The sequence below is a fragment of the Anas acuta genome, chromosome 3 (assembly GCF_963932015.1).
Source record: "Anas acuta chromosome 3, bAnaAcu1.1, whole genome shotgun sequence".
Taxonomy (NCBI): Eukaryota; Metazoa; Chordata; class Aves; order Anseriformes; family Anatidae; genus Anas; species Anas acuta.
Window position 1 is genome coordinate 21,638,862 of NC_088981.1, and position 26,750 is coordinate 21,665,611.

A 26,750-nucleotide genomic window follows, 5' to 3' on the forward strand; every position below is an offset into this window, starting at 1 on the left:
TTGGAAGGGACCTCCAGAGGTCATCAGGTCCAACCCCCCTGCCAAAGCAGGTTCCCTAGAGCAGGCTGCCCAGGTAGGTGTCCAGACGGACCTCGAATATCTCCAGAGAAGGAGACCCCGCAACTTCCCTGGGCAAACTGTGCCAGTGCTCCGTCACCCTCACCGTGAAGAAGTTCGTTTGCATGTTTGTGCAGAACTTCTGTGCTCCATTTTGTGGCTCTTGCCCCTTGTCCAGTCCTCACAAACCACTGAAAAGAGGTTGGCCAAATCCCTCTTTCTCCCACACTTAAAATATTTGGAAATATTAATAAGATCACCTCTCAGTCTTCTCAAGGATGAACAGACCGAGGTCTCTCAGCCTTTCATCATAGGGGAGATGCTACAGGCCCCATATCATCTTTGTGGCCATCCTCTAAATTAGCTTATATTGCTTTCAGTTTGGATACTGTAATTGGTCATCTTGTTGCTTTTTAGCAGCAGGCTTTATTTTAGAAAGTTAATAAAACCTTGAGGCAAAATGGTCTTTTCAAAAAAAAGACGGCAACCTGTCTCGATAGATTCATCATTGATGAATCCAGTAATGGGAATGTAACAACTAAGGCCTACTGTCCAGCTTGTTAAAGGAATAACTTAATTTTCTCTTTTATGAAGTAGAAAAGTGGTACGATAGGTTTTATTTTCCTGTTGTTCCTGCCCAGACAGTGTGATTCCACAAGAGGTTAAAATGGAGCTGGTGTGGTCCCAGGTTGGTGGTGGCGCTACCTGGGGATTTCTGCGCTCAGGGGCTGGAGGTCACCCCACGTGAGCCTCCTGTGGCACGGATATGTGTTAGGTATCCAATAGAAGAGAAAAAAATCCCATTTTATAAACTTGGAGAGAAAGAGGTGGGATTTGGAGCCTGGTGCTAGTTAGCCACGCGGATGTTCTTCTGCCTTCTGTCGAAGAAACCTCAGGTGGCCCAGAAGGCTGCTGTTTGATCGTGATCGAGCGAGATGCTTAGCTCTATGAACTGGTCACTCTTTTGTGAGTAAACCTTGCATCTTGCTGTTCTTCTCATCATTTGGAGGCAAGCCTCGGGTTTCCAGACTGTAGTCTGCAGGCTGCAGGAACAGCCCTTTCCCCTCAGTTTTGAAGTTGGATATTCAAGCTTTTTCCATTTCTTGTACTACTGCAAACACTTTGAGAAGCTCCATGTGCTTGACACGATCCTGAACTGTAAGTTGTTTCATGTTTCTTTTCGCCTGCCTTTCATCAGGCCAGCTGAAAAATGACCTGGCTGTGTCCTTTATAAGCACAATAAAAGCTCCTGCCGGCTTCCTTTGCCAGAAGTTTCTCTTTCTGGGTGTGTTCTTGTTTGGTTGGTTCAAATTAACTATCAGCATTAACTTTTCATTCCTTTCTGTCCAACTGAATGTTTTTGAGCTACCTGTGGGTGCCATGGCACTCAGCAGTAGTGCCCTGTACCTGAGGATGTCTCTGGGCACTGGCAGGGAGCTGCGAGTGCTCATCTGGAGCTCAGTGCTGGCAGGCTTGAAGATCTCATAAGGTAGGTCAAAAAACACGGGCAAAGCTAAACTGATCACCTCCTGAGGAAAGCTTGCGAGAGGCATTGAATGTTTTAAACGTGTCTAGCAGGCTGCAGCAGCAATAACCTTTCTGCTTCCTTCCCCCTTCCACTTCTGATACACCCTTTCTGTCAAAAACACGGAAGTCGTGTTAGGTTTCACATGTGAGGAACATTAACCATTTTATTTGGATTTGAAAAGGTTTGCTCTTTTGCTTGGTAGGGCTTGATTGTAGCATCTAGGGCTACACTGAATGATAAATAATTAGAAACTAGGAAGATTCGAAGAAAAATGGTTTTTCCTCCCCTCAGCTTTTAGCAGGTTTGTCTTGATTTCCTTTGTGTTTAAGGTGGTGGGCTCTCTGTTGATTTGCTGTAGCAATTAATGGAGGTGATAACGGGCTGACTGTCCTAAATTAGCCCTGGAAAACATTGTTTGTGTGTTTGAGATGAGTCAGGAATTAAAGTGCCAGGTTGAAGTAACTGTGCCAATTCTGAGTGAACTAAAACAAACGCAGGAAGGTGCTGCTCTTCGGCACCTGCACGCCAGGCCGGGGGGAGGCTTCCTGAGGGGGAACGATAAGCTGAGGAAACGTGTTAGCTGATTGCGGGTTATGAGACCTGCTTTGCTGCCACGAAGGTATTTGTTTTTCTGCAATGTTTTGACTGGCGTCTTTCCTCAGAGGGGGACGTGTGCATTTTTATTTTTTTTTTAAACCTTTGAGTAGAAAGTATCTGTGATTGCGTTTGATAATTAAGTCCACCCTTCCATATAACACTGTTGTGTTTAGGAAAAAAAAGGGAAGAAAGCCTGCTGTAACATGGACAGGGTTTGTTAGTGTCACTGTATAAAATTACACGTGTTCTTCAGAGCTCCGTGTGCGCGTCAGAAACGTGCTGGGTAGCTGTGCATGGCACCGTGCTCTGTCTGAGGCTGCTTGAAGCGCAGACCTGTAAACACTGCATCCTGTGACTAGAAAAACAACTCCGTCTCAGAGCTGGCAAACGTATTTCTGTCTCATGAAGCTATCTTGAGCATTTAAGACTAAAAAAAAACTGCTGTGGGACTCCAACACCTTCATAATGAGCATAGTGTAAGATGTGTTCTGTGCTCAGCATAAGCTTGCCTGTTACCAGTATACGTGAACGCTTCCAGAAAGCAATCCTTATAGTGTGTGGACATTAATGTATTGTACTTTATCTCGCAACAGAAATAAGTTTTAGTATTTTCTTTGAACCTGTGTTTCTGAAATTGAGAAAGTTACAACTGGGGAGAAGAGGGAAGATACCCCATCAGTTAATAAAATGTTTGCATATGCTTGACTTAGATGAGCTTTATCCAAACTTGTTTCTTATTGCTGATAGCTGCGAGCTCTTTTAAAAGTTCATGCCTGGAATTCCTACGTGTTATGTAAATCAGATATAAACAGAAAGATGCACACGCATGTGTTTGATTATTTTCTTTGTGCACTGCTGGAAAGCCTGTGTGAGCAGGGGGTTTTGTCTGACCCCCTTCTGTCTCTGCCATCCATCGGTCTTGGTCTCCAGTTAAAAACCTGTGTATTCCATTCCCTTACTATGATTTTGTTTGTTTGTTTTGAGCCCAGTCCTGCGTATTGTCCTGTTTCAGTGGAATAGGTTGATTGCTTCATTTCTTTTAGTAACAAAATTTCTATACCTTATTCCCAGTCTAGTTTAATTGCTGGTAAAGAATGATGAAAAGAATCACGTGTGCGTACACACATTCTGTCTAATTGCTCCATCCAAAGTACTTTGTGTGCCATATGAAAAGTTAGGGTAGAGAGTAATAATCTTTTGATTGAGATCGGAGGTGCTGCTGTCATTTTGCTGCTGGTTTGATTTTTTCCTTCAGCAGAAGGAAAAAGAGGCAGTTTGTGAGAAGCTCTTCGCTACTGAAGAAATAGTGACAGACAGCAAGCAGTTAAAGATGAAAAGAACTGGGCATACAGGACATGACTTCTAATCTTTCTCCCCTTTTCCTCCCTGCCCTGGTGTTGTGAATTAAAGCTGTTACTAATCAGAGCTGTATAGAAGTTCTTCTAAACCATTTAGACTCCTCTATCTGGGCTAGTTATTTTGATTACCTTGCAAAATATGACAGCTGTTACGAATGCTCATGTGTATGGCACATGCTTGAAAATGTTTGGGGTTATGAATATTAAAAACTGTCTGCAAGGAACTTAAATTCAGAGCAGGAGATCACACTGAGCAAGGAAATGGGATGCTGTGCCTTATCCAGCAATGAGTGTACTTTGATTCTGGGGTTGGCTGTACCGAGGATTTGACTTGCAGTAATGCGAGAAGGGGGAATTCAGGACTAAGAAGTTTGCTTAATCAAATGAGGCGTGAGGGTAGGCACCTTGATATGTGGAAGTTACCATGTAACTCAGAAGGACTATCAAGCCTTACGTGTTTGCTTGAAAGAGAGTGTGGTTTGGTGGCCAGAGTATAGTTCTGGGGATTTCTTAAGACTAAGCTGTACGAACAGGTAATATAGCTGATGATATTTATGTTTATATTTGAAGATTAAAATTCAAGTGTGCAATTACTGAGAATACCACCCCAGTGGCTAGCGAAGTGGAGAAAAGATGCTGAGTAGGTAAAGCAGAGCACCCACTTGGCAGCTGCTTCGTGGTGTTAGCTCTTCGGCACTGCCCCAGAGGTGGTGTTGCTGAGCGTGGCATTGTCTTGCCTTTGCAAAGCTGCCTTGGGTAGAGAAGGGCAACGACAGCTTTGGTTCTTGGCAGCGGGACGTGGGGAGCAAGGGATGGGACTCGTGCAATGTGAGTAAGATTGGCTTGCTGCAGTAATCCTAATGTGACTTGTCAGAAACAAACCCAGCTAGGAGCAGCAAGAATTAATCGGCTCTCTTCAGTAGTAATGATCTAAAATTGAATGCCAGAATTACTACTTTTCTGTTTATATTTCTGAAAAGGTTATTTTTAAATACTTGGCTAATGCCAAATACCTAAATGGCTACCTTAATATACCGTTTCAGCTCTCAACATTTAGTACTGCCACACCTTTCTGTTTAAAATTGTTATATGAAGCATCTAATTTTGTGTTGATTTTTAGACATTTTACTGAACACTGACATAAACTGAATGTACAGGGAGCCTTGTTTGTGATGTACTGGGAAACAGTGCATTACTAGTACATGATACACGTCAAGGCAAATTAAAAGATATCTCCAGAAATGTGAGAACCCCTAATTAAAGCCCTGTGCAGGAAGTGCAGGTTATTAGCTAGGATTGTTATTAGGTGGCAGGGATCTTAAAGGGGAGTGGTGGTGTGGTGGATTTTTTTTTTTTTTACAGCCCATTTGTTTCCACCATCCTAAAATTCTCAGAATTTAGTGGTGGTTCTTCTGAAATAGCATTTTAAAATAGCCTCACAGTACCTGATGCATAATGAATGAACGTGTAATGGACCAGCAAGGGCTTAAAACGACGTAGGCTCCCTTAGTCTGCCCAGTCCCGTAGTCTGCCACAAAAAGCCCAGCATCCAGACTCGTCGTGGCCATGAACCTGGGGTTGTTGTTTTTTTCTTCTTCAGACAGGTTCTGTTGTGTTGTCGTTATGATTAAATATGATTAAGTAACTGATTTTGATGTTAAATGATCTCTGTGGGGAAGCTGCCTTTATCAGCGCCAGTGGCGTTGGTTTTCCTTGCCTGTCCGACTGCTTGGCTAAAAGATCCTTTCCAGTGCCCAGTGGAAGTAGGCTAACTCTATGAAACTGGCGATTGGCACTAATGGTAAATGCTTTTGGTAGGCATTATATTTCATGTCGGGGAGGTCTAATTGTGTGCAGAAATAGGCTTGGAGGCTTCTTAAAACTTGCTTGCCTAATATAGTGTGGGAGCTCTGGATGGGCTTCTAGGTACAGCTCTAATATTCATGGTCAGCGTCGTACAAATATTATTAATAAAATATAAATTACCTTGCAGGGTGTTTTCTTAGGCAAGATTTTCATTTGGGCTCTGTTTTATCGCGTGTAGGGCTGGTGTCCTACCTTGAAGGAATGTTTCAAAGCCTCTTAGCCTGGAGCTGTCCTTCTGATCCTCTGAGTCCACAGAAAGTATTTTAATTACGCGCTTCTAAGGGATAAACACTACTGGCAGCGTGGTGCTTCATGGCTGAACGTATTCATCCGATACACAGCACCCAAACACGCCTGACTTCCTTGGTTCTGTGACAACTTGGAAAATGCTTTAACTCTATATTAAGCAGCGGGGGGAAAGTAGTGTTTTGCAGAGACGCTCAGGTAATGAAAAGAGAAGCAGGAAATGATATTTAGGAGCGCTGTCCTGGCCATGGTGAATCATTACTGCTGATGGAGGTGATGTAAGCAGAGCTGTGCTGCCTTTTGGGAGGCACGTTTGGGCTGTGCTGTGCTCCCTGTTGGTGCCGGCTTTGTTGCAGCTGTTTGCTGGTTTTCCCAGTCCTCGTGGTGACCAAAGCGCTGGCTCCGCGCTCAGCCTTTCGTCTGTGTTGGGCTCAGTGCTCTGCTCAGAGGAATGGAGACACCGCTTCTTGATTGAAGCAGTGAATAAAAGAGACAATACTAATGGATATGGAGTTGTGCTGTGCTTTATGCTTACCGAAAACTTGAGTCTTGGGAGGAGGAAGCATGCCTTTCTGTTGCAGATCTACACGTTTTTCTGGGAAGACGCTGTTTCTGCCTGCAGTACTTGCCATCCTTAAAATCTGTATCTTAAAAGACTGGAGGCTAAATTTCACGTGTTATAAGTCTGTGCCCGTTTGCTGCCAATACTGTAATGCACCTGAAATACAGAAACCTTTAACCCCACTTTGACACCTTCTGTTCTTTTGCTTTCTACTGGGAAGGTTTCCAGGACTCCCCTGTACCTTGCCCCATGTACTTGGAAGTTGAGGAGTACAGAAGCAGTGCAAACTTCAGTTACTAACATTTAACGTTGGGTGCTGTATTGTATTAAATCTTGTATTAAAAATAACATCGTTTTAGCTTCAGACCTTTAGTCTTCAGACCTTTGAGGTTTAAAGTATATTTATGAGCTTTATGGATGTTTTTTGTTTTTTTTTTTTGATAATAGATGACTTTTTAAATAAATACGTGGACTGTTAATGACTTGACTAAGAAATCCTATGGCTTACAGAAAGATGCAAACAGGTTCTGGGAACAAAGCTTGCTTGAAAAATACATATTTTCTCCTACTGTTACTTGAGATGAAGGAAGTTGGGGAAAAAATGAGTGAAATCTTTTTTCCTGATATGCCAAAATACATTTCTTTTGGTATTATGTATTTATAAGAGATTAAATTTGGTTATGATTGTACCAATGTATCCGCAACAGTGGTGCGTAGTGTGTAGCTTGGCATAGTTTCACATTAGAAAACAAATCTGTAATGGCTTAATGATTAGCATGTAGATGTCTGCAGTTTTATTTCTGGAGCTAGTAAAATCTTTGCTCAGACCTTTTTCTTGAGAAAAAGAAAACAAAACCCCCTCATCAAACCCCATGCAAAGGCGGCATGCTCTGTTTAGACTACCATCTAAAATTATCACTTATACTTGTGAAAAGTAAATAAATTGCTCCTCTTCACACTTACTATGTTTTAGTCTATTCAGCTGCAACAGTCTAAAATCCAAGTAAGATAATTACTAAATATTTTATTTGCCTTACAGCATACCTCTGTGGATGGATACACTGAACCACATGTCCAGCCTATCAAGTCCAGTAGCAGACAGAACATCCCCCGATGTAGAAACTCAATTACATCTACCAATGAAGAGCATCCTCACATTGGAAACTATCGCTTACTGAAAACAATAGGAAAAGGAAATTTTGCCAAAGTGAAACTGGCAAGGCATGTTCTTACTGGAAGAGAGGTAAGCCTTTGCAAAAACTAAGATAATAAAAGGCTGACATAATATTTTATATTCTCTTTGGCTATCTTTTTATTAAGTATCTCTGCTCTTGTTTTACCTTTTTCTTCTGAATATAAAAATCCCAGTTTCTGTCATCACAAAGGAAGATGCAGAGAGGCTGTTGCAGGCTGTATGAAAAATTATCCAGTGTACCTAAACTTCTTCTCCTAACCACGCTCCTCTTTTGAGAATGTAAATTCTTGGAGCAGAGATGAAAAAGTCTGCCCATCAGAGAGGGTATTTTAGGTTTGGGAAGAGGTCCATTTCATCCCTCTATTTCCAAAGCCAAAATTAGAGAAATTGATAAAGTACCTCTTGGTGCTTGGGAGGGGGTGGCTTTCTAGTGGTTAAGATAACATTGTTCTGTCCAAACGCTGACAGAGGTATAAAATGATTCATTTGTGATACCATTCAGTGGCAAAGTCCTGAACTCCTGCTGGTAGATCCTGATAGGTGAGAAGTTTTGCTTGCTGAAATGCATAAAAGCAGACATATGTTTATATGTGTCTTACAGGCACTTAAGACATATGTGTTTTATACATAGACATATATGTGTCATAAGACACATGTGTCTTAGGCACATATATGGCTTTGCTCATAAATATGCAATATACTATTGTTCAGACTTTTTTTTTCTGAGATTAGTAATCCATGATTGCTGTTTGTTTTTTTTTTTTTCCTCAAGGTTGCTGTGAAAATAATAGATAAAACCCAGCTAAACCCTACTAGTCTGCAAAAGGTAAGCAAACCATAATGTCTGAAACTCTGTAAACAGTTGAACTGTGATCTTTTATTTCCTTTGCGAAAATATTTGGTCCCTTTATCTTGCTAAACAAGCATCTCTGTGTATCTGTGACCTTGGGGGACAGTGGTATCCTACTGTCTTTGCTATAACGTGCGTGTGTGATTTGTTTGCTGGCAGTTACTCTATATGGTTCCTAACTAAGCACTGCTTCTTTGCTCTTCCTTCTTCCTCCAGCTTTAGATTCTGCTGACAATAAAGTTCATGTCTAATTATATACACAAATAACTTGTCTACATACTAAATCAAAATGAAATGCTATAAAGGACAGTGTTTTTCTTGGATTTTTCTTTAATGTAGTAATTGGTTTTTGTGGAGCTGTAAGAGTGCCAATTTCTGCTGCTCTAATGTTTTTTTACCTTTGTCTTTGTTCTTTCAACTTTAATAAAATATTTGTTAACTCAAGGGACCTTAGACAATTACTTTTTGTGTATAGAATTGAAGAAATGGCTGAAGGTAATCAGAACATTCTGATTGGGTTTATTGCATTGTCGGTACCTGTAGATTGAAATTCAGAATCCCTTTATAGGCATTGTGATGCTGTGTTCAGTGTTTTACCAAAACCCCGGATTGTATTTTTGTTTGTTTGTATGATTTAACCATGCATATGTTTGGTTGTTAGCTGAAACATGGAAATCTTGTATTGTCCTGCTGGAGGTTACTTGTTTACAAACAAAAATATATTTATTTTTTTAAAGTACTTGACTCCTGTTTGTAGGTGTAGAATAAGAGAAGCTCAGGCTTATTACTGCTCTTTTATCTCTGGCTGCTGTTACATTAATTTTATTGTGTAGCTTTGGTTATGGGGAGTTATGAACAGCTTTGTTTTATCTTCCTTTATCTTTAATTTCTTTGAGCTCTTTGATTTGTTTACTTTAATTTCTCTTCCGTGGTAGTTTTGTTTGTGTGTGGGTTCTTGAGGATTTTCTTTAATTCAACCTGTTGTGCAGGGTCTATGCAAAAGCTTTGCTGTCCTTGAGTCCTGTCCTGTATTAAGCAAATCTCTTTGCTAGTAATGAGCTGGTAGAAAGGGACCCACTGAGGCTGTACTTGACAGAGCATATTGGGGAAATCCTGTGCTGCTTGTGCAGCTTCCTACATAGCCTGGAATTTGTGCTGGGAGAGTTAGATGAGCTTGTCTCATTGTTCAGCAATAAGAGGGTGAAAGACATACTTTCCCAGTGTGTTTTAATTGAGTTGCCTTTCAGGGTTGGGTGGTTCATCAGCATGCTCCAAATTACTAATTCTACTACTGTTTTGATATGTCATCTGTGTGTATATATGAAAAGTATGAGTTCTGTTCTATGAACTCTCTAAGTTTCACAGGACAAAAATAAAAATATAAAAGTTTGTTTCTTTGTGCATTGTGTAGCGTCAGTATAATGGGAATTCTCAGAATTCTATCGTTGGAGTTGTACTGTGCATAAGACTTCAGCAGTCAGTTTTTTTTCAAGATATGTTAGAAATGGGGAATGGTGATGAGTACTATGGTTTTAATTGGAACAGGCACTTTTCTAATGAATATTCACAGACGAATGCTGAAGTAAGTTACTGAGTAGGGTACAGAACTACCACTCCTGAGTTTTTACTCACTTAAGGTAGTGGTTGAGACTGCCATCTCTAGAACCTTGAAGCTGATGAACGGTATGCAGGTCAGCAAAACTGGTAGGCCGTCAATAACTTTTTGACATGCATTATTCATCAGACATGACAAATACATGGTGACCTTTTTTGGTTTTGTGAATGACCCTGTGCCTTTCTATTTCCATTCGCTACAGTAAAAGGGGTACAAAGGGCAAATAGGTCTCACATGTCATGTTCTGTTATAAACAGAAAAAATTGAGCATATAACCTCAGTTGCTAACCTCAGTCATAAAAGCTGGGTCTGTTGTTAGTGATGGGTATGAAAGCAGAGAAAGTTTACATTGTCCTTAGCTACTTTCCGATGTTATTTATGCTATATAGTATGGGCAGGCTACTTTGAAGGCGTAGTAGCTATTGGAACTTAAAACATCAGATGTTAGGAGATGACAGAAAAAAGCTGTGAATCTTTTCACTTGGCATCACTGGACATACAATGTGAAAATTTGTCTTAAACTATAATACACTTCCATCTTCAGGACCTCTCTCTCATTAAATAAATAAGCAATGTTGAATTACGGGCACTGTCTTTTACTTGGTTTTCTAGTTGTTCAGTGTGTGGTTCCCATCTTACTCTATGAGCACCTGGTTAAGAGTTAGAACTGTCTTTTTTTTTTTTGGTAGACTTTTGTCCTGATGGTAGTGTATTGTACTGACAGAGCTTTTTCCACTGTCATGATGGTAATTTTTTCCCAAATGTAAGAAATAACTCTTCTATTTTCTGCATGTCTACTACATAAAGGTGTCTTCTTGTATTGACTTCACTGGTGACGTTTCTGAAACAGCATTGTGCTGCTCTTATTAAAAACACTGATGAAACAGAAGGTGCTCTTTTTTTAAATAGGTTTGATTGCTGAGTTTCCAGGTTTTCAGGATGGTCAGCGGGGCTTTTTTTTTTTTTTTTTACTCGCCAAGCACATCCTAGGCCTAGAACTTAGGTTGTGTTATTATTAAAACTAGAACAAAAGTAGTAGAAGTAGAACAATTTCAGTGTTTTACCTATTCAAAGCTCTGGGTTGTTGTTGTTGTTGTGTTTTTTTTTCTTTTTTTTTTTTTGCATGCAACATCCCTTCTCAGTAGTTAATTAGGGACTAGACTGACTCAATTAACTTAAGATTTCTAGTGATTTTTTTAGTGACTTATGGTAATAAATCTTAAATGTAGACGTCAACCTTACAGCAAGCAGATGTGGTAGCAATAGTGTGACAGAAGATCTTTTGTATTTTCTGCAGCCTGTGCCCTGAAAAATGAAACTGCAAAAGCAGGAGTCAAATTTTCAGGCCTTCTGCCTTTTCCACAGGTACAAGTACTACAAATTGAGTTTGGTGTTGGCTGTCCTCTTCTATAAGTAAAGCCATTGAGGCTATAACCTGTTTGCAACAAAGAGATGCTTGTTTGAGAGCTTTTTTAATGGTAACACTCTGAGACTGAAGAGCAGTTTTATACATGTGTGGCAAGCAGGGGAAAGGAAGTCAGAAAGCACTCTCTCCTTTTGAGACAGTAGTATGCTGGTGCTCAAGAAAATCTGGTTATGCTTGAATTCTGAACGAGCTTTTTTTCTTTTGACAGTAAAGTAGATCGTTATATAATCCTGTAACTCAGTTTATAAGTGAAAGGAGACCTAATTCCATTATTTTGTCCAAATTTCTGTAAAATCAACAAACGTAGCTTTGTAGAAAATAATTATGGTCTGGTTGCTTTAACACATCTCTTCCTTTGCATATACAAGAATGCTAGGTATTACTGAGGGGTGTGGTGGCTGTTGTTCAAAGATATATCTGTTTGTAAATACTTCAGTATTGACGTAAGTAATGCTAATGACCAACATACTTCTGCAAGGGGAGGTGAGAAAAATACAGGATTATACTCCATGGAGCACTAATTTGGGATAAGATTTGCAATATATATTAATCTACCCTAATACGTGTTTACAGTTTTATTCAGCTGTTATTTATTGTGCGAAGATTTTCTAGATTGTTTACTTCTTGGGAGAGAAAGCTGGAGGGTGGAGGAGTTCGTGTTGGCATTTTCTTAGTTTGTTTAAATGTTCCTTTATACTGGACCACGTCGAATCCTGAATATACACCAGGAATGTAGAGAACAGGGGTGTTTTTGTTTTTTTTTTGCATTACTTCTATCCCATTCCCCTCTGTTTTCTTGAATATCTGTATTCAAATAAGGTTCCCTACTCTTCCTTCCAACGTCTTGAGACACTTCCCATGTCCACTTGGGTCATATGGGCCAGGAACTACGCAAGCTGTAGCGTGGCTGTGTTTGTTGTCCTTTGTGTAGTACTCTTCCCTGATTTCAGTTGTTTGTCCTGGTTGGAAGGTATCTGTCAGGCCAAGCAGCTTTAACAAAGCCATGTGGCTTAGTTGTCTGGCAGTGTTACAGAATAATAAATATGGTGATCTGAGGTTCTGTAGTTTCAGTAGTGTACAGTTGTGTAGGTGGGAAGTCTTACGAGAAGTACAACCACCAAGGTGTTCTTCATCATTTCTCAGAGTGAGGAATTTAGTTATTAGATACCTGCAGGTAGGTTCCAAGATCTGAGTTGTGTATTTCAAATAATGTTTTTAATTTTATCAGTGATGTGACTCATGTTTCCTAAGAAATGTGAAGCATTTCTAGCTTCCCTCTCTAGGACTCTGCCTGTAATACTACAAATGACTTACATTCTAGTGAGACTGTCCTGGTTCACAAGATTCCGTTTCCTTTTGTTTATTCAGTAGCTGCCAACTTGACATTACTTACATTATTTTCTTTTTGAACTAGTTAGATTATTTTCTTAACTAAGTTTTTCACAGTATAACTGTGACCAGAAAGAATGAATGGATGCAGGTAGCTAGAGCCATGCACAGAAGATGATGTTAAGTTGTTGGTCAGAGAGATAAGCAGTGGTTTTGTTTCAACAGCAGGTTAACCTTTTCCATTTTTTCAGCCATAAAAAAGTGTTTTTGAGGTAGCTTTATCAATGTCAGCAGCAAAGTGAGGCAGAAGAACATCAGAAACTGTACGCACAAGTTTGAAAACTTGTCCCTTTCTGTTGTGTGCAGGCTGGCCCTAATTTTGGCCTGGTCAGAGTGGTGCAACGGGGAATATGATTATAGGGAAAAGTCATGAAAATATTTGAAAATAAATAGTTTAACAGAAGGGAAATTAGTTGCATGTGCAACAGGAGGATTAGTATGCAAATACCATGTTGGGAAAATGTCTGTGTAGCAGCAGTGGGCTGTAGAGAAAAGCAGGACAGAATTTCCTTAGCCTAAGAAAATGTCAGTAACTGAGACACCATCATTTCCCATGGGTCATGGGAATCTCACAGCCAATAAATTACCCTTTTTCAATTGTTTCTCTGCTGATTTCTCACTTTACCTGCTTTCATCCAATTGTAGGGTGGCAGACACCATCCCAACTGTGAAATAAAATATCCAGTTTCTCTTCAGCTTGTGCTTGGCCTAATTTGTGTGAATGAGTATCATCCAAGATAATTTCTGCTGTTTCAGTCTCATCTAGTTATTGCTGTAAGCATGCACACACATCTCAACCAGCAGGAGAAATGCTTTTGAGTCACAAAAACAAACAATGAAAGCACCAAAACAACAACAACAAACCCACCCAGAAGTGCCCTCCCTGCCAAAACCCACCTCAGAGACATTCTCCAAGAAGGCATTACTCAAATTTACTTTGAGTTCATTCAGTTCATTTAGAATTTGCCTTAGAACAGCTCATTACTTCTAAAAGGATTGAAACTATATTGAAACTATACTATCCCTACTTCTTGACATGTTCTTGGTGACTACCAGGCTTGCGTACCAGCTTTGATATGAGAACATATGCTTTAGTTTTCTGAAAAATGTCTGTCAACAGGGTATCTAATGCATGAGGTTGGGGGTGGTGGTGGTGAATCTGTTGGAGTTTGTATGGCATAAACCTAGGCCCATGCTTTGGGTCTTGGTGATGTCTTCTAATCAGAACCTGAGCAAGTCAGTGTTTCACATGGCAAAGTGTATGCATCAGGCTAGTTGTCAGTAATGTTCTGTATAGAGGAAAACAGACCTTTATGTCCATTTCCTTTCTGGATGAAAAAATTACATATGTAGAATGAAAGCTGTCATCACTATGAAATTAATTTGAATCTTAAATCAATTAGTAAACTTTTAAATTCAGTGAAAGTATTGAATAGAATAATTCCATGTAAAATTATGTTTCTTAATGGTGTTTTTTGTAGATTTGAAATTATTTATAGAAATTTAATATTTTAATCCTACTTATTAAGACGTGTTCATTGCTATAACTTTTATATCAACTGTGACACTGCTAAGGTGCGAAATAAGTCTTCTGGCAGGGATTGCAATTTTGCATATATCTGCTTAGTATTTCTTCTGAAGCTGTCGTATTGTACAGTCTGTCGATTTAGATTTGTTAGCTTCTGATGAATTCATTTACCTGAAGAACCTTTTTATTTTTTGCGCAACAAATTCAAGTACTTAGAAAAAAATAATGCTCAAAGAACAGCCTGATGTGATGTTTTTTTAACTGGCTTTGTGAACAGGGAAGAATATTTGCTAAGGTTTATACTAGCGCATTGCATTACATTTTGAACATGAGTGAACTGCATCATATTGCTTGTGTTGTCCCAGAGGAGTGCCTTTGTAGGCATTACAATATACAAACTAAAGTGCTACTCTTTCAGGAGGTGTTTGGTCTGCAGCTTGTATCATTGTGCCCTTTTGCAAAGGTAGCATCTGAATCAACGAGACTAGTCTTGAAACCGAGAGGTGTCCTCTGAGACATCAGACGAGCATAACAGCCACAGCACACTTCTCCGTTGAGCCAAGTTTCTGTGTAAGAAGGACTGTAGTGCTAATACGTTTGCAAAATAGCTAAACATTATGCTGAAGACAGTGAGCTTTTGTCCCTGCGTTTCAGCATCCTACTGGGATTAGAGAGTGTGCAGCATAGTGAATAACTTAGGCAGTGGGGATATGCTGTTCACTGAAGTAAAACAGTGCAGAGTTACCAGTGTTTACAGCTTCAAACACAGGGTAGCAGAAATATGTTGTTGCTTTCGGGTTGCTTCTGTCTTCCCTTTGAGCCCCTCGGTTACTCTTGCTCCGCGTCTTCTTTAATTGGTAAAACCAAACTCAAAAATGCTAAAAATGCAAGAACAGAAACCTCTTAATGCTCTATCTTCTTTCTGGTCTTAAATGTATATGTTCAGGGCTGTAAGTTTTTCCAGTTGTTTTTAATTATGTGACTCAGGATCATCAAGCAGACTTCAATAAATAAAACCTCCCTGCCTTGGCAGGAAAGAGAAGGGAAAGGAAAGATGTCTGTGACCCAGTGTAGGATCGGGCACTTGTGAGGAAAGGGAATTTGCTCGCTTCACCTCTGGAGCGTAAGGACTGGGATATCAGGGTTCCCAGTCTATAATTCTGTTGTAACGTTGATGTATGAGACTTCGTAGCAGTAGTAGTACACCTTGTACGTGCACCCACACTTATGTATGTACTCAGGGCAGTTAACTGAGCTTGCCAGAAACCAAAACTATCGGCGCAAAATTCAGTTATTTTTGGTCAATGGAAACTCTAAAAATTGTTACTCCAGGAAGGGCTATAAAATTTATCTGTGTCTGTGTAAAGCTTAAAAATTAGTGTGGCTTTGGTATAGATCTGGTAGTAATTTATGGTCCTAGCTATTACTGGTTATTACATAATTTATAATATGTGGATTTCATTTTTTGGACTTCAGTGCATTATATTTATGTACCCATAGAAATAGAACATTTTATGCTAATGTTAATCCCTATGGTTTATGCTTTTTCTTTTTAACATATGGAACATATGGTTTATGCCGTTCCTTATAAAATTGCTTATCTTGAGTAACTTTTCCCTAATAAACGCTCTTTAAGAATGTTGTCTTGCTTCCTTAACAGTTGTTTCGAGAAGTACGAATAATGAAGATACTGAATCATCCCAATATTGGTAGGAGTCCTGCATTTCTGCAGACTTTTTTATTCTTATGCTGTTTATACTTTACTCTTTTGGTTTTATTTTGAGTATACTTCACAGCTATGCTTTTTTTTTCCTTAAAGTTTTTTGAGATAATAGGACAGTAAGTGTTCATTGTCTCACCTACCTCATTGTCCCTGTTTGAAAGAAGAGTTTTGATGTGAGGAGATAAGTTGTTCAGTCAAGGGAAACAGCATCACAGAGCACTCTGGTCCACTGAGGGCCCAAATTCCCCTCTTTACACTGAAATCACATGAGTTCCTTAGGTGAAACAAGCAAAGCTCCACTATTTCAGCCTAGGAAAGACTCCTGCCGCCTGATATTTCCAGAAAATTAGAATTGCCAAGTATGTAATTTTCCCTTTCTGCTTTAGTTCTTTCACCTGCCCCACAGCTTCAGGGCCTTACTTTGTGATGACAATTCTTCTGGCTGAGGAGGGCTGGACAATCTTGTTCCAGAGACACTTAATGCTCCTGAATCGGCCAGAGGGCTTGTTGCATACAAGGTATGGACAAGGCATACAAGTTCCTACATGCTAGGCACTCCCCTTTCATCCCTTGAGTCGTTTGTTGCTTTTCCAGCATTCTCAGCTTCTGCTGGTTTTTGTGTTTTTGTGGGGGGTGGTGATGAGGTTGTGTTTGTTTTAAAAGAGTGGTTACTGGTTGGCATCTGAGGAGAGACTGAGAACTCCTAACAGTTCTGGTACCTATTCAGCTTTTAGTTGGTCAGCATCTCAAGTTTCTAACTGGGAGCAGTTTACTAGTGCAACAGGGAAGGCTTGTATGATCTTGCAGAAGTCTGTCAAATTAAACACTAATTCCAGCATGAACTTGTTTGTATAGTGTGCATAAACTTCTGAGGAAATCGTAAATTAATATGCTTTATTATCAACCCTGAAATTAATTTTGCTTTTTTTTTTTTTTCCCCTCAAAAGAATGCTAACCTAAAGGTTATAAAGTTTTCTTACAGTGCAGTGTTCTCACTGGCAATAAATTATACTCACTTCATGAATAAGGCTTTTTTTTTTGTTTGCATTGTGCGTTTACTCCCTGCTGCAATCTCTCTCTCATTCATTTTTCTTGCAGTAAAATTATTTGAAGTTATTGAAACAGAAAAGACATTGTATTTGGTAATGGAATATGCCAGTGGGGGTAAGTGGATTCTTAATTCTGCTTTAAGGATAAACTGAAATACAGAAAGCCATGCCGGTTGCATGCCTAGGAACAATTTAAGGATTTTATGATTAATGGGCTATTCCAGTTTGCCCTTCACAACGATCCTAGCAGACCTCCCAGGGCAAAATCTTTTTTGCTTGCATAATGTTCTGTAAAGTAGCCTGTTAGTTTTGTGCTTAAGGGTAGTTACTGATCTGAGGTTTACTGCAGAAAACTTGGTGCCTATTCTGGGTGAAAACCTGACTTGGTACTGATGTGCTATATTTAGGCAAGCAGTAGTCCTCATTTTACCTTGAAAATGCATGCTAAAGCACTTGGTCCAGGGGATGGAAATAAGGAACAAGAGAAAGGGATCATAGAGAGCATGATGGACAGTGGGTGCATGCTTGGGAAGCTGCTTATCATCTGAATGGGAATTGTTTGAATGTGCAGAGGGAGTCCAGCACAAGGCTAGTGACGTTAAGAAAAGCTGTGTTGGTCACATAGTGCAAAGATGAGGATCTGAAAGGAATTTGAGCAGCTTTATTGGAAAGAGAACAATGAGGAAGAAAAAAAGGAAGTAATACGTACGCTGTGAAGTGAGATGGCTAGAGATAGGTGAAACAAATCTGATATTTAAGAAGTGATTTGTTTCCTGGATTATTTTATATCTGACAAATATTTTTCATGACCACTTTTTTTTATGTTTTGCAGTGTTTTTAAAATAAATTAATTTCGAAAAGTTGAGGAAGTTTTAGTATGAAAGTTTCAGTTTTTGTATTTCTTGACTCATACACGTGTGAAAAAAGCAAATGAATGCAAACAGTAAAAAGGATTTTTTTTCCCGGCTGCTTCCATTTCTCTCCTCTCTGGAAAAGGGAAGGGTTTGTTTTCAAGCATTGCTTGATTGTGCTTGACAGTCAAAAATAAAACCTGAGCACTAGAACTGATGTTTTATCCTTCTCATGTTTAGGAGAAGTGTTTGACTACTTAGTTGCACATGGAAGAATGAAAGAGAAAGAGGCTCGTGCAAAATTCAGGCAGGTATGAAATTAACATTCACTCTTTCTTTTGTTTCTATTTATGGTATTTTTAGATAGACATGAGTGTGTGCATACTTCTTTTGCTTAAAGAGAAGTTCATTGTTGTGGTAATGTTTATTAAAGCTGGAGTGGAAAAAATCCCTGAAGAGAAAAAATATCTGCTTCCTACGTAGTATCTAAAAATAGTAATAGACTGTTTTACATTCTTTTTAGTGGATGTTCCTAGGAGCCACATCTTTTATTGTGACTCACTTGAGGCTTTAATTCTTTTCTGAATATTTTAGTATTTAACAGACACTTTATCTACAGGTGTTGATATTATCGCACGTATATTGCTGTATTATGTCACATTGTTTTGTATGACAGATATTCCATAACAAGTTTTTAGATTCTTACTTCCAAACATTCACATCCTAATCTTTTTCTTGAACTGTTTTTAGTTATTAAAACACTTTTTGTGAAAAGCTTTAAGAAAGAAACAAACAAAATTTGGTATTTTCCAGAATTAACGTATATGGTTTACATGTAAAGAACCTGCTTTTTACTTGCTGTTTCAGACTTGTTTATATTATACATGTGTAAATATATATATATATATATATATATATATATATATATATATAAGTACACATATATATGCAAAAGATATGTATGAAAATGTGTAACAAACTATTTTGCTAACAGTTTAATGCACAGGTATGCTGCTGTTTTGGAGTATAAAATGTAAGGTGGAATATACATCTCTTGTTTTTCGAAAAAGAGAATTTTGATTTCTCTTTATAGATATTGGAATGGTGTGATCAGCATTTAAAATAGACGTTTTTCTTGTTACCTTGAGGAGTATATATGGAACTTTTTAATAACAAGATGAGCTGCTCTTAGGGATTTTCTAGTCTTAATATTTGAACTGTAAAGAAACTTACATGAATATTTTTCTAAAATGAAGGCTTTATGTATTAACTTTATTATGTTTTGCTGAATCATATCAGGAGCTAAAATTACTTGCTGATACTTAAAAACTGATGCTGAGGTTGAGCTAAAATATTTCACTGATCATCTTGTTTCAGATTGTATCTGCTGTGCAGTACTGTCATCAGAAATGCATAGTTCATCGTGATCTTAAGGTAGGCTGTTATTCGTTCTTAGTTTTACTGATTGACAGTGTAGACTTAATTTCATCCTATATACTTCTCCTTGCCATAGACTCTGAACGTGTGAATGTTCTATCACTTGTTTGTGTTTTATTCCTGATTTTCTAAAGCACAAATGTAATGTAGTTTGCCTGCTGAAACAGGCAATACAAGAATAGAACATGTGTTACTTTCATCCCAGTTTTGGCTCTAGGAGAAAAACGTGTTCTCTAAAGTATTATACCTGCTGGCGTAGATATCTACACATTGAAGCTGCAGAATTTCAATGACAGCAGTCAACACCACTTAATTAAAATATTTTCAATTAAAAAAAATATAACGCAAGATATGTAGACCATACATTTCTTAGTGATTAATAAGAAATATATTAGGTTTTTAATCAAAATCAATTTGAACTTCTGGTTTATACTTTTATTGTTTAATTTAGGCCAAAAAATAAATTGAAGGTAAACCAAAATTACTGCTACTGCATGTGCAACCTAAGCCTTTAGTCTGAAGTTGTCTTCATGCCAAACTTAGATATGATAGGACTTGGACACAAGATCTTCACCCATTTAAAAGTTTGCTTGTACTCTTGCTTTAATGTCTCTGTGTTTAAAAAGAAAACACTGGTATAGTTGGTTTTTGTTTTTTTGTTTGTTTTTGCTAATAAATCTAAATATTTGTGAAAAGCTGAGCTTGAGTTATTCCTAAGTTTTTATTTCACCAGTGTATTTTCTCTAAATTCCTTACAGTACACCGCAGCATGCTTTCAACCTCTTTCTTACAAATCTCTTGTTGAGTTGTCTTCTCCTGCATGTGCATATGGTGCTGGATAATGCATCGCTTTCTGCTGAGTCCTCCTTTCCCGGGACTGTTAGTATGTGGCATTGGAGGTACTATTGAATGGCCAGTGCTTCTAAGTGAGGATGGAAGGAAAAGGATGGATCTTATTAAAAGTGTTTTTTTTTTTTAAATTAATTAATTAAATTTTAAAAAAAAAAGTACTCTTCTTGCATGGGGGTTTAGCATCTGCAAATATTTTGTCAGCTCTCTGGAGCTTGCTGCCACCATTGCTTTTGGGCTTTCTAGAAGACTGTACTTGGAGATGTGTTGGTTGAGCTGAAGAAGCCCCTTTTCGCTGGCGACCTCTTACTACTTATGACTGTGGGTAGGAGGGAGGAACCGGCCATCTCCTCACCCTTATGTGGCACTTGCTTGTTCTGCCCAGCTATGTAATTAACTCTTGCTGCATTTATTTAGCATCCTGCATCTTGCTCTTTCTCATAGAGCCTGTTACAGCCTCCACCCTTCACTCATTTCTTAGTTGCACAGCATGCATATGCTTCTCTGCAGAGCTCACAAGACTATAGAAAACTGTTCTGCAGTATTCACATGATATCCCTTTTACCATCTGTCCTAAGTGCCCTGCTGCTGGTCTTCTTTCTTGTTGCAGAGCAGGCAGGCAGGCTCCAAAATAATTTCTTTGTTTGCTTTCCTCTCTCCACTTTCTCTTGGATGGAGTTATGCTAGACTCATTTGAAAAGTTCAGCGCTAGGTGTGATTAAGAGCTAGTCAGCCTAGCCAACGGAAAATACATTATCCAGAGTAAAAGGACTATACGTATGGTTTTGAGGATGTGCTCTCACTTCCTCTCTCCTTTCCAAACATTGTGTGTCATCTCTGTCTCACTTAAAACTCTTTGCATAGAGCTGGAGAGAAGGAAGAGACAACTTTAAAGTTATCTGCTTCTGTTGCTTTTCTCCAAGTTACAAGCATGACTGACCAGTTTACTTCATTAGCACCGTCACGACTGAGGTCTAGCACCATGCTGGAGATTTGATAAGCTTTTTTTTCGTTTTTATAAGAGAAAGGGTAAACTCTAATAAATGTAAGTTACTTCAGACTAAAGTGGGAAGAAGCATAAGAAAATCTGCAATTTTGTCCAGCCTATTCCAGCAGAAGAGGAGTGCAAAGCCCCTTGCTACTTAACCTGTCTCCCTTCAATTTGTTTCAGTGATCCTAAACAGCTTGCGTACAAAGTGCTATAAAGGAACCCAGCTTTGCTCGTACTGTGATGGACAAAGCTTATTGTGCCCTTTCCGTGTTAACGCTTTTGCTCTGAACATGTAACCAACAAGAGCATAGTCTTGTTATTTGGCATATTAATAAGGGTTCTTTTTGGTTGGTTGTTTTTGATGTTTTTGTTTAAGAAAGAAACCTAAAAGTGCAGGGTGTTTGAGTAACAGAGTACTGTTGAACTAGGAGGGCTATTGTAATCGCAGAGCAGCTGCACTGACAGTAATGTTTTCACCACAAGGAAAATGAAGTCTTTGTGCAGTAATGTAGAAGGCTGTCAAATCTGGAAAATAGCTCTGTGGATCTGTCTGCAGGCATATCAGCTGGAACCAGCTGAGATTACAGGTCATGAATTGGGAAAATAAAATATTTTTCAGGAAAGTTGGTTGGAATTTAACCTTTTACAGGAATAAAATATAACTTGTTCTGTTTCATGTCTATTGGCTTGATATGCTGGTTGTTGATTCTCCTTTCCTTTTTATTTTTAGTAAAGTAAGCAACAAATTGCTGCTTCAGTGATCCTAAACTAAGATATTTGCGGAATTTGTTTTCTTGTCTTTGTTTTGTTTGTTTGTTTTTCCCTTCTCTGAGTAGAATGAAAGAACAGTTTTCCATCTGTTTCAAAGAGGGCTCAACTCTGAACACAATATCCAATGAGAGACTTCCGTGTTTGCTATAAAGCGGATGTTTGCCAATTAAGAGAATCCTGCACTTTGGCTAATGTCTGTCCTCCTATTGAAAGAGAAGGATTCTTGCACTTCTCAGTTACTGAGAAGTAATTGTGCTGTTGATATGTACATGTGGAGCCTGGACACGTCAGGAGCCTGGATACAGTTAGATGAACAAACATTATCCAGTTCTGCTGTGCACATTGCATTCTTGTATCTTAAGAAATGCACTTTATTCTTTTCCAGTAAAGTATTAGTATTTCTCTAACCACACTCTTTTTTATCTTCTGATGTTAAGTATAAGATGCGGTTCACTGATTGTCCAGGTTCTTGAGTGATTGCATAGATGTATATGTGATGCATTCCATGCACATGGTGGTTGCTGAACAGCCATTAATATTACAGATGTATAATACATGCATTTTTCATGTGCAACGTAATAGAGTATTAAATACCTTGGTGATGTTATTGCTAAAGCAAATGCTAGCAATAAAGGAGGGAGAATTTTTTTGGCACGGGATGCTAAGTTAAGGCATGTGGTGTGAAGTGTTTCATCTTGCAAGCAGAAGAGATCTTCTTTTAAATGCCTTTTATTGTCTATCCCACCAAAATGGAAGAGATCTGAAATTTAGTACATGCTCCTTGGTGTCAGAAGTTGGCATGAACCTTTCAAAAGCTGAAATTGCTGTTCTGAGATGTCTAGATGCTTCAGTGTTAAACCGAACAGTTCTATTTTCCTGGGTAAATATAGTCAATTTTCAGTCTTAGCCATGTATTAAGGAGGATTAGTTCCTTTCTTTCTGCAAGAAAGATACAGAAAATGAAACACTTTTGCATTTATTGATTAAATGATGTACTGTAGTGTATTGATCTTATATATAGCTTGTCCTTTTCCTCTTTCACTTTCCTTTTAGGCAGAAAACCTTCTACTTGATGCAGATATGAACATTAAGATTGCAGACTTTGGTTTTAGTAATGAATTTACAGTTGGTAATAAACTGGACACATTTTGTGGAAGCCCGCCTTATGCTGCTCCTGAACTTTTCCAAGGAAAGAAATACGATGGTCCTGAAGTAGACGTGTGGAGTCTTGGGGTGATTTTGTACACACTAGTAAGCGGATCATTGCCGTTTGATGGTCAGAACCTAAAGGTAGGGTTACAATATGAAATCTTGACTTTTATTGTCTTTAAAATCTTCAATATCGTTTATAGGTTCATCTTTTAAAACTTTATTTTACAGGAATTGAGGGAGCGAGTACTGAGGGGGAAGTACCGTATTCCGTTCTATATGTCCACAGACTGTGAAAATCTACTTAAGAAGCTACTAGTACTGAATCCAATAAAACGAGGCAGCTTGGAAGTAAGTAATTTCGTCTTTAAGAAAAAAAAGGTTTTGAAATTTAATAATGAGCAAAATGCAGTAATTGCTTAACGTTTCTATATTTACTCATGATCAGTATTTCCTGTTTTAAGGGCTGAAAGTTTTATTTGTGTTAACAAAACAAACAAACAAACACAAAACTTAGGAAACATACCAGAAACAATGCAGCTTGAATATAAAGGTGTCAATTAAGGTATCTTTATTGCAGCTGACTAAAGACTGTCATTTCAGAGTGTTTCAAAGCGCAAAGTGCTCACGCTTGTTTGGATCAGATAATAGACTCGAAATGTGGGGAAAACAGGACAAGATTGTAAATATCTTTATCTTTGAGGAGTTTTTCAGGAACAGAAAAATAGCACCCAGCTGTACTATAAGCATTTCTGAGAATAACACCTACTTACCATAGAGATGAAAGTAGAGCAGGAGATAAACAGAATGCTTTTAAAATAGTATTTGCATGAGTTAATCACCAGTGACCTTTGTTTCTTCTTTCTGAGTACAGTTGTGCAGCAGTGGATAGTGTTCCAGAGATTAAATCCCATTTAAGCAGCTTTATATTTGTTTTGGTGTGACTTCTGCTTCCTGGCATGGATGCTACCTACCTGTTCAAGGAAGCATACATTTACTGAGCTCTGTCTGCATGCAACTTCTTTGAAGCTGACAACTCTTTTTTGACTTGATATAAATAGTTTTAAATTGAAAATAATCTGTATGAAGAGAGCAGAGTGATGACGTCTGTTTGATGGATATTTATTAATTATGCTGTACTTATTACCATCTAGAGGACAGAGTGATAAGAGTTAGATCACTGCAAGATGGTGAAATATTTTATTTTTTTCCCATGTTGTTTTTCAGTTTTAGGAAATAAATTTTCTTTTTCTCAAACTTCTCTGGACTTTCAGCTGTTTCTCTTCGGCTCTAATTTCACGTTAATTCTGGATACTATGGTGTCTTCCAATTCTTTTAAATTTCCCTTTTATCCCTGGAGAGAGGTGTTACATAGCAGCCTTACACGAAACTATAGTTGTCAGATTGTATGGAAGAGAGTAAGTAAATGTTATGTGGCTCAAGGGTATCTTGAGTCAGCACTAGAAGTAATGATGATAATTGTCAGTACACTAATGCAAGGGGAAGAGATATCACAAACTTGTTTTAAATGAGTGCTCATGAACTTACATTTGTTAAAGTAGAAAGCTATGGTACGTGGTTTAGAAAGAAATGGCTATTCCTTCTGTATAAGCACTTTTAAAAATACATAGAATGTATTTAAAACTTTTGAGATAGAACAGGCAAGATTTTTATTAGCCTTGAAAGTCAAGGAAATCTTCATCAATAATATCTAGTTGGATGGAATACGGTTTGGTTTGATGACAGTCAGATCTTTAAATACCCTGACCAAGGCTGCTGTTCTGTAATCAGCTAAGTTGAACTTACGTAGATGTAATATTGATCCCAGAACGGGATCATTTGTGTAATTTCCAAATGCTTGCTTGTAAGAACCTGTTTGAACAGTTGCACAATAACTCGGAATGTCTGTGAAATCTTGTGTTTCAAAGACAGAAGATAGCAAGAAGATAATGTTTAAGAAATGTAAACCTAGAGTAGCTTACACTGAACTGTAGAACCATATACCTGAGACATGAAATACAATAAAAGGGAATTGCTGGGTTTGCCTGCTCAAGAAGGATGAAGAAAAGGAAGTAGGATTCAAGCAGTGTGATATGTCATCCAAAAATCCCATTGTGCTTCACTCTAGATTTAATTAACAGCATTTAAAAACAAATAAAAATTGCCGATCGTGTAGTATTACTCTGGGAGCCTATCATGTTGCCACAAGGCTACAAGTAAATAACAGAATCTATTGTCAAGTAAGCTCGTGATATATGTACCAGAAATGCAATATAGCAATAAACATTCACAGTCCCTTCCCTCTGGCCCCCTCAAAAGCCCCCAAATCAGTTCTGTGGCAGAACTTTGAACAAATCTTTGTCGTCTTGTAAGCAAAATGCTAACTGGCTCCAGTACAAAGTTTTGTATTGTACTTGTAAGGATACAGCTATTTGGGTCTGTAATTTGGCAGCAGCACTGCATACAAAGAATTTGGTTATATCAGTGGAAAATTGAGTCTTTTGCTCTTTGTGAGAGATAACTTAATTCGGTGTTTGCGAGTCATGTTTGGAGCCTGTGGGAAACTTGACTTGTTGGCACTTGTTTCTCTCTTCTGTCAGTCTGGTGAGTGATATTAACATCCGTCCCTGAAGAGACATGTATGCCTGTTGCTGTAGGAGGAAAATTGTTTTTAGCTGTTGTTTTTTTTTTTTTAAGGAAAAAAAAAAAAGATTAATATGTTCTTAAGGAGAAATTGTAGTGGTGGTTAGATGTTCCAGCTGCTCATTGTTGCAGGCATACAAAAGGTCCAGGCCACAGTAGGAAATTTTCCAAGGAATGCAGGAGAAATTTTTAAAGTAAATATCTGCGTGGCATAGAGAGAGTTAAGAGGCATTTTCCCCACCGGCTGAACTGTGAAAGTCTTTAGTTCAAGTGCAGTGAGAAGATGCATAAGAAAAACACGAGCAGTTGGGATCAGGGTCTTGAAATGAATGCCTCTGGGAAGCGTAGGCGTGCTTCTGAAATAGTCCTTAGTTTCTAAAATCTCAAAATCTCACTTTGTTATTGCTTGAAGAAATTATTTATTGTGATATAGTTTGTATTGTACTAATGTCCAGAGGCCTTAACCACGATTAGGGCATGAGCGTGTCAGTGTCTAAACTAGACAAGATTAAGGGACCAATGGAAGTGAAATGAACAAAATGAAAGACTTGTGTTTGTTGGAAGCGCAGTCTTCTCATCATTTTTCTGATGTTTCAGCTGGTTGCTTCTGTTGTAAATGATAAACAAACAGTATAGAGAATGAATTAATGGGAAAAAAAAAAAAATGTGAAAGATCAAAGGAGAAACTGTAAGATGTTAAGGGGGGAAAAGGTGGGAGGGAAAGAGCAACACTCAAATTATTATGAATTTCAAGTTATCTTATTTCCCATTGGCTAGCACAGTTTTAATTGGGTACAGTAAATGGCATATTGAACTAATGCTTATTTCTTTACTTAGCAAATTATGAAGGATCGGTGGATGAATGTTGGCCACGAAGAAGAAGAATTAAAGCCATATACTGAGCCCGAACCAGACTTCAATGACACCAAGAGAATAGGTAAGGCTTCATCAAGGATGTTACACATGGCTTACACAGGCAATTTTATCTTGGAAGTCAAGCTAAATTCTTATACAGAATTTCAGATACAAGCTCATCATACAAGTAATATGTTTTCTTTTTATTTAAATGA

At 38.4% G+C, this 26,750-nt stretch overlaps 1 protein-coding gene across 7 annotated transcripts in view; it reads left to right on the plus strand.

Moving 5' to 3' along the window:
• MARK1 (microtubule affinity regulating kinase 1) overlaps positions 1–26,750 on the plus strand; it is a 56,930-nt gene that overhangs the window by 13,363 nt on the left and 16,817 nt on the right. For 6 of the 7 annotated variants that reach the window (XM_068676035.1, XM_068676039.1, XM_068676036.1 and 3 more), the window contains exons 2-10: positions 7,254–7,457; positions 8,182–8,235; positions 15,878–15,926; positions 17,039–17,104; positions 18,081–18,151; positions 19,218–19,274; positions 22,942–23,178; positions 23,269–23,388; positions 26,518–26,617. In XM_068676035.1, coding sequence (XP_068532136.1) covers positions 7,254–7,457; positions 8,182–8,235; positions 15,878–15,926; positions 17,039–17,104; positions 18,081–18,151; positions 19,218–19,274; positions 22,942–23,178; positions 23,269–23,388; positions 26,518–26,617 — 958 coding nt within the window. Of the gene's footprint in view, positions 1–7,253; positions 7,458–8,181; positions 8,236–15,877; positions 15,927–16,386; positions 16,459–17,038; positions 17,105–18,080; positions 18,152–19,217; positions 19,275–22,941; positions 23,179–23,268; positions 23,389–26,517; positions 26,618–26,750 lie in introns of those variants that run through there. The other variant, XM_068676042.1, reaches the window with a different exon arrangement.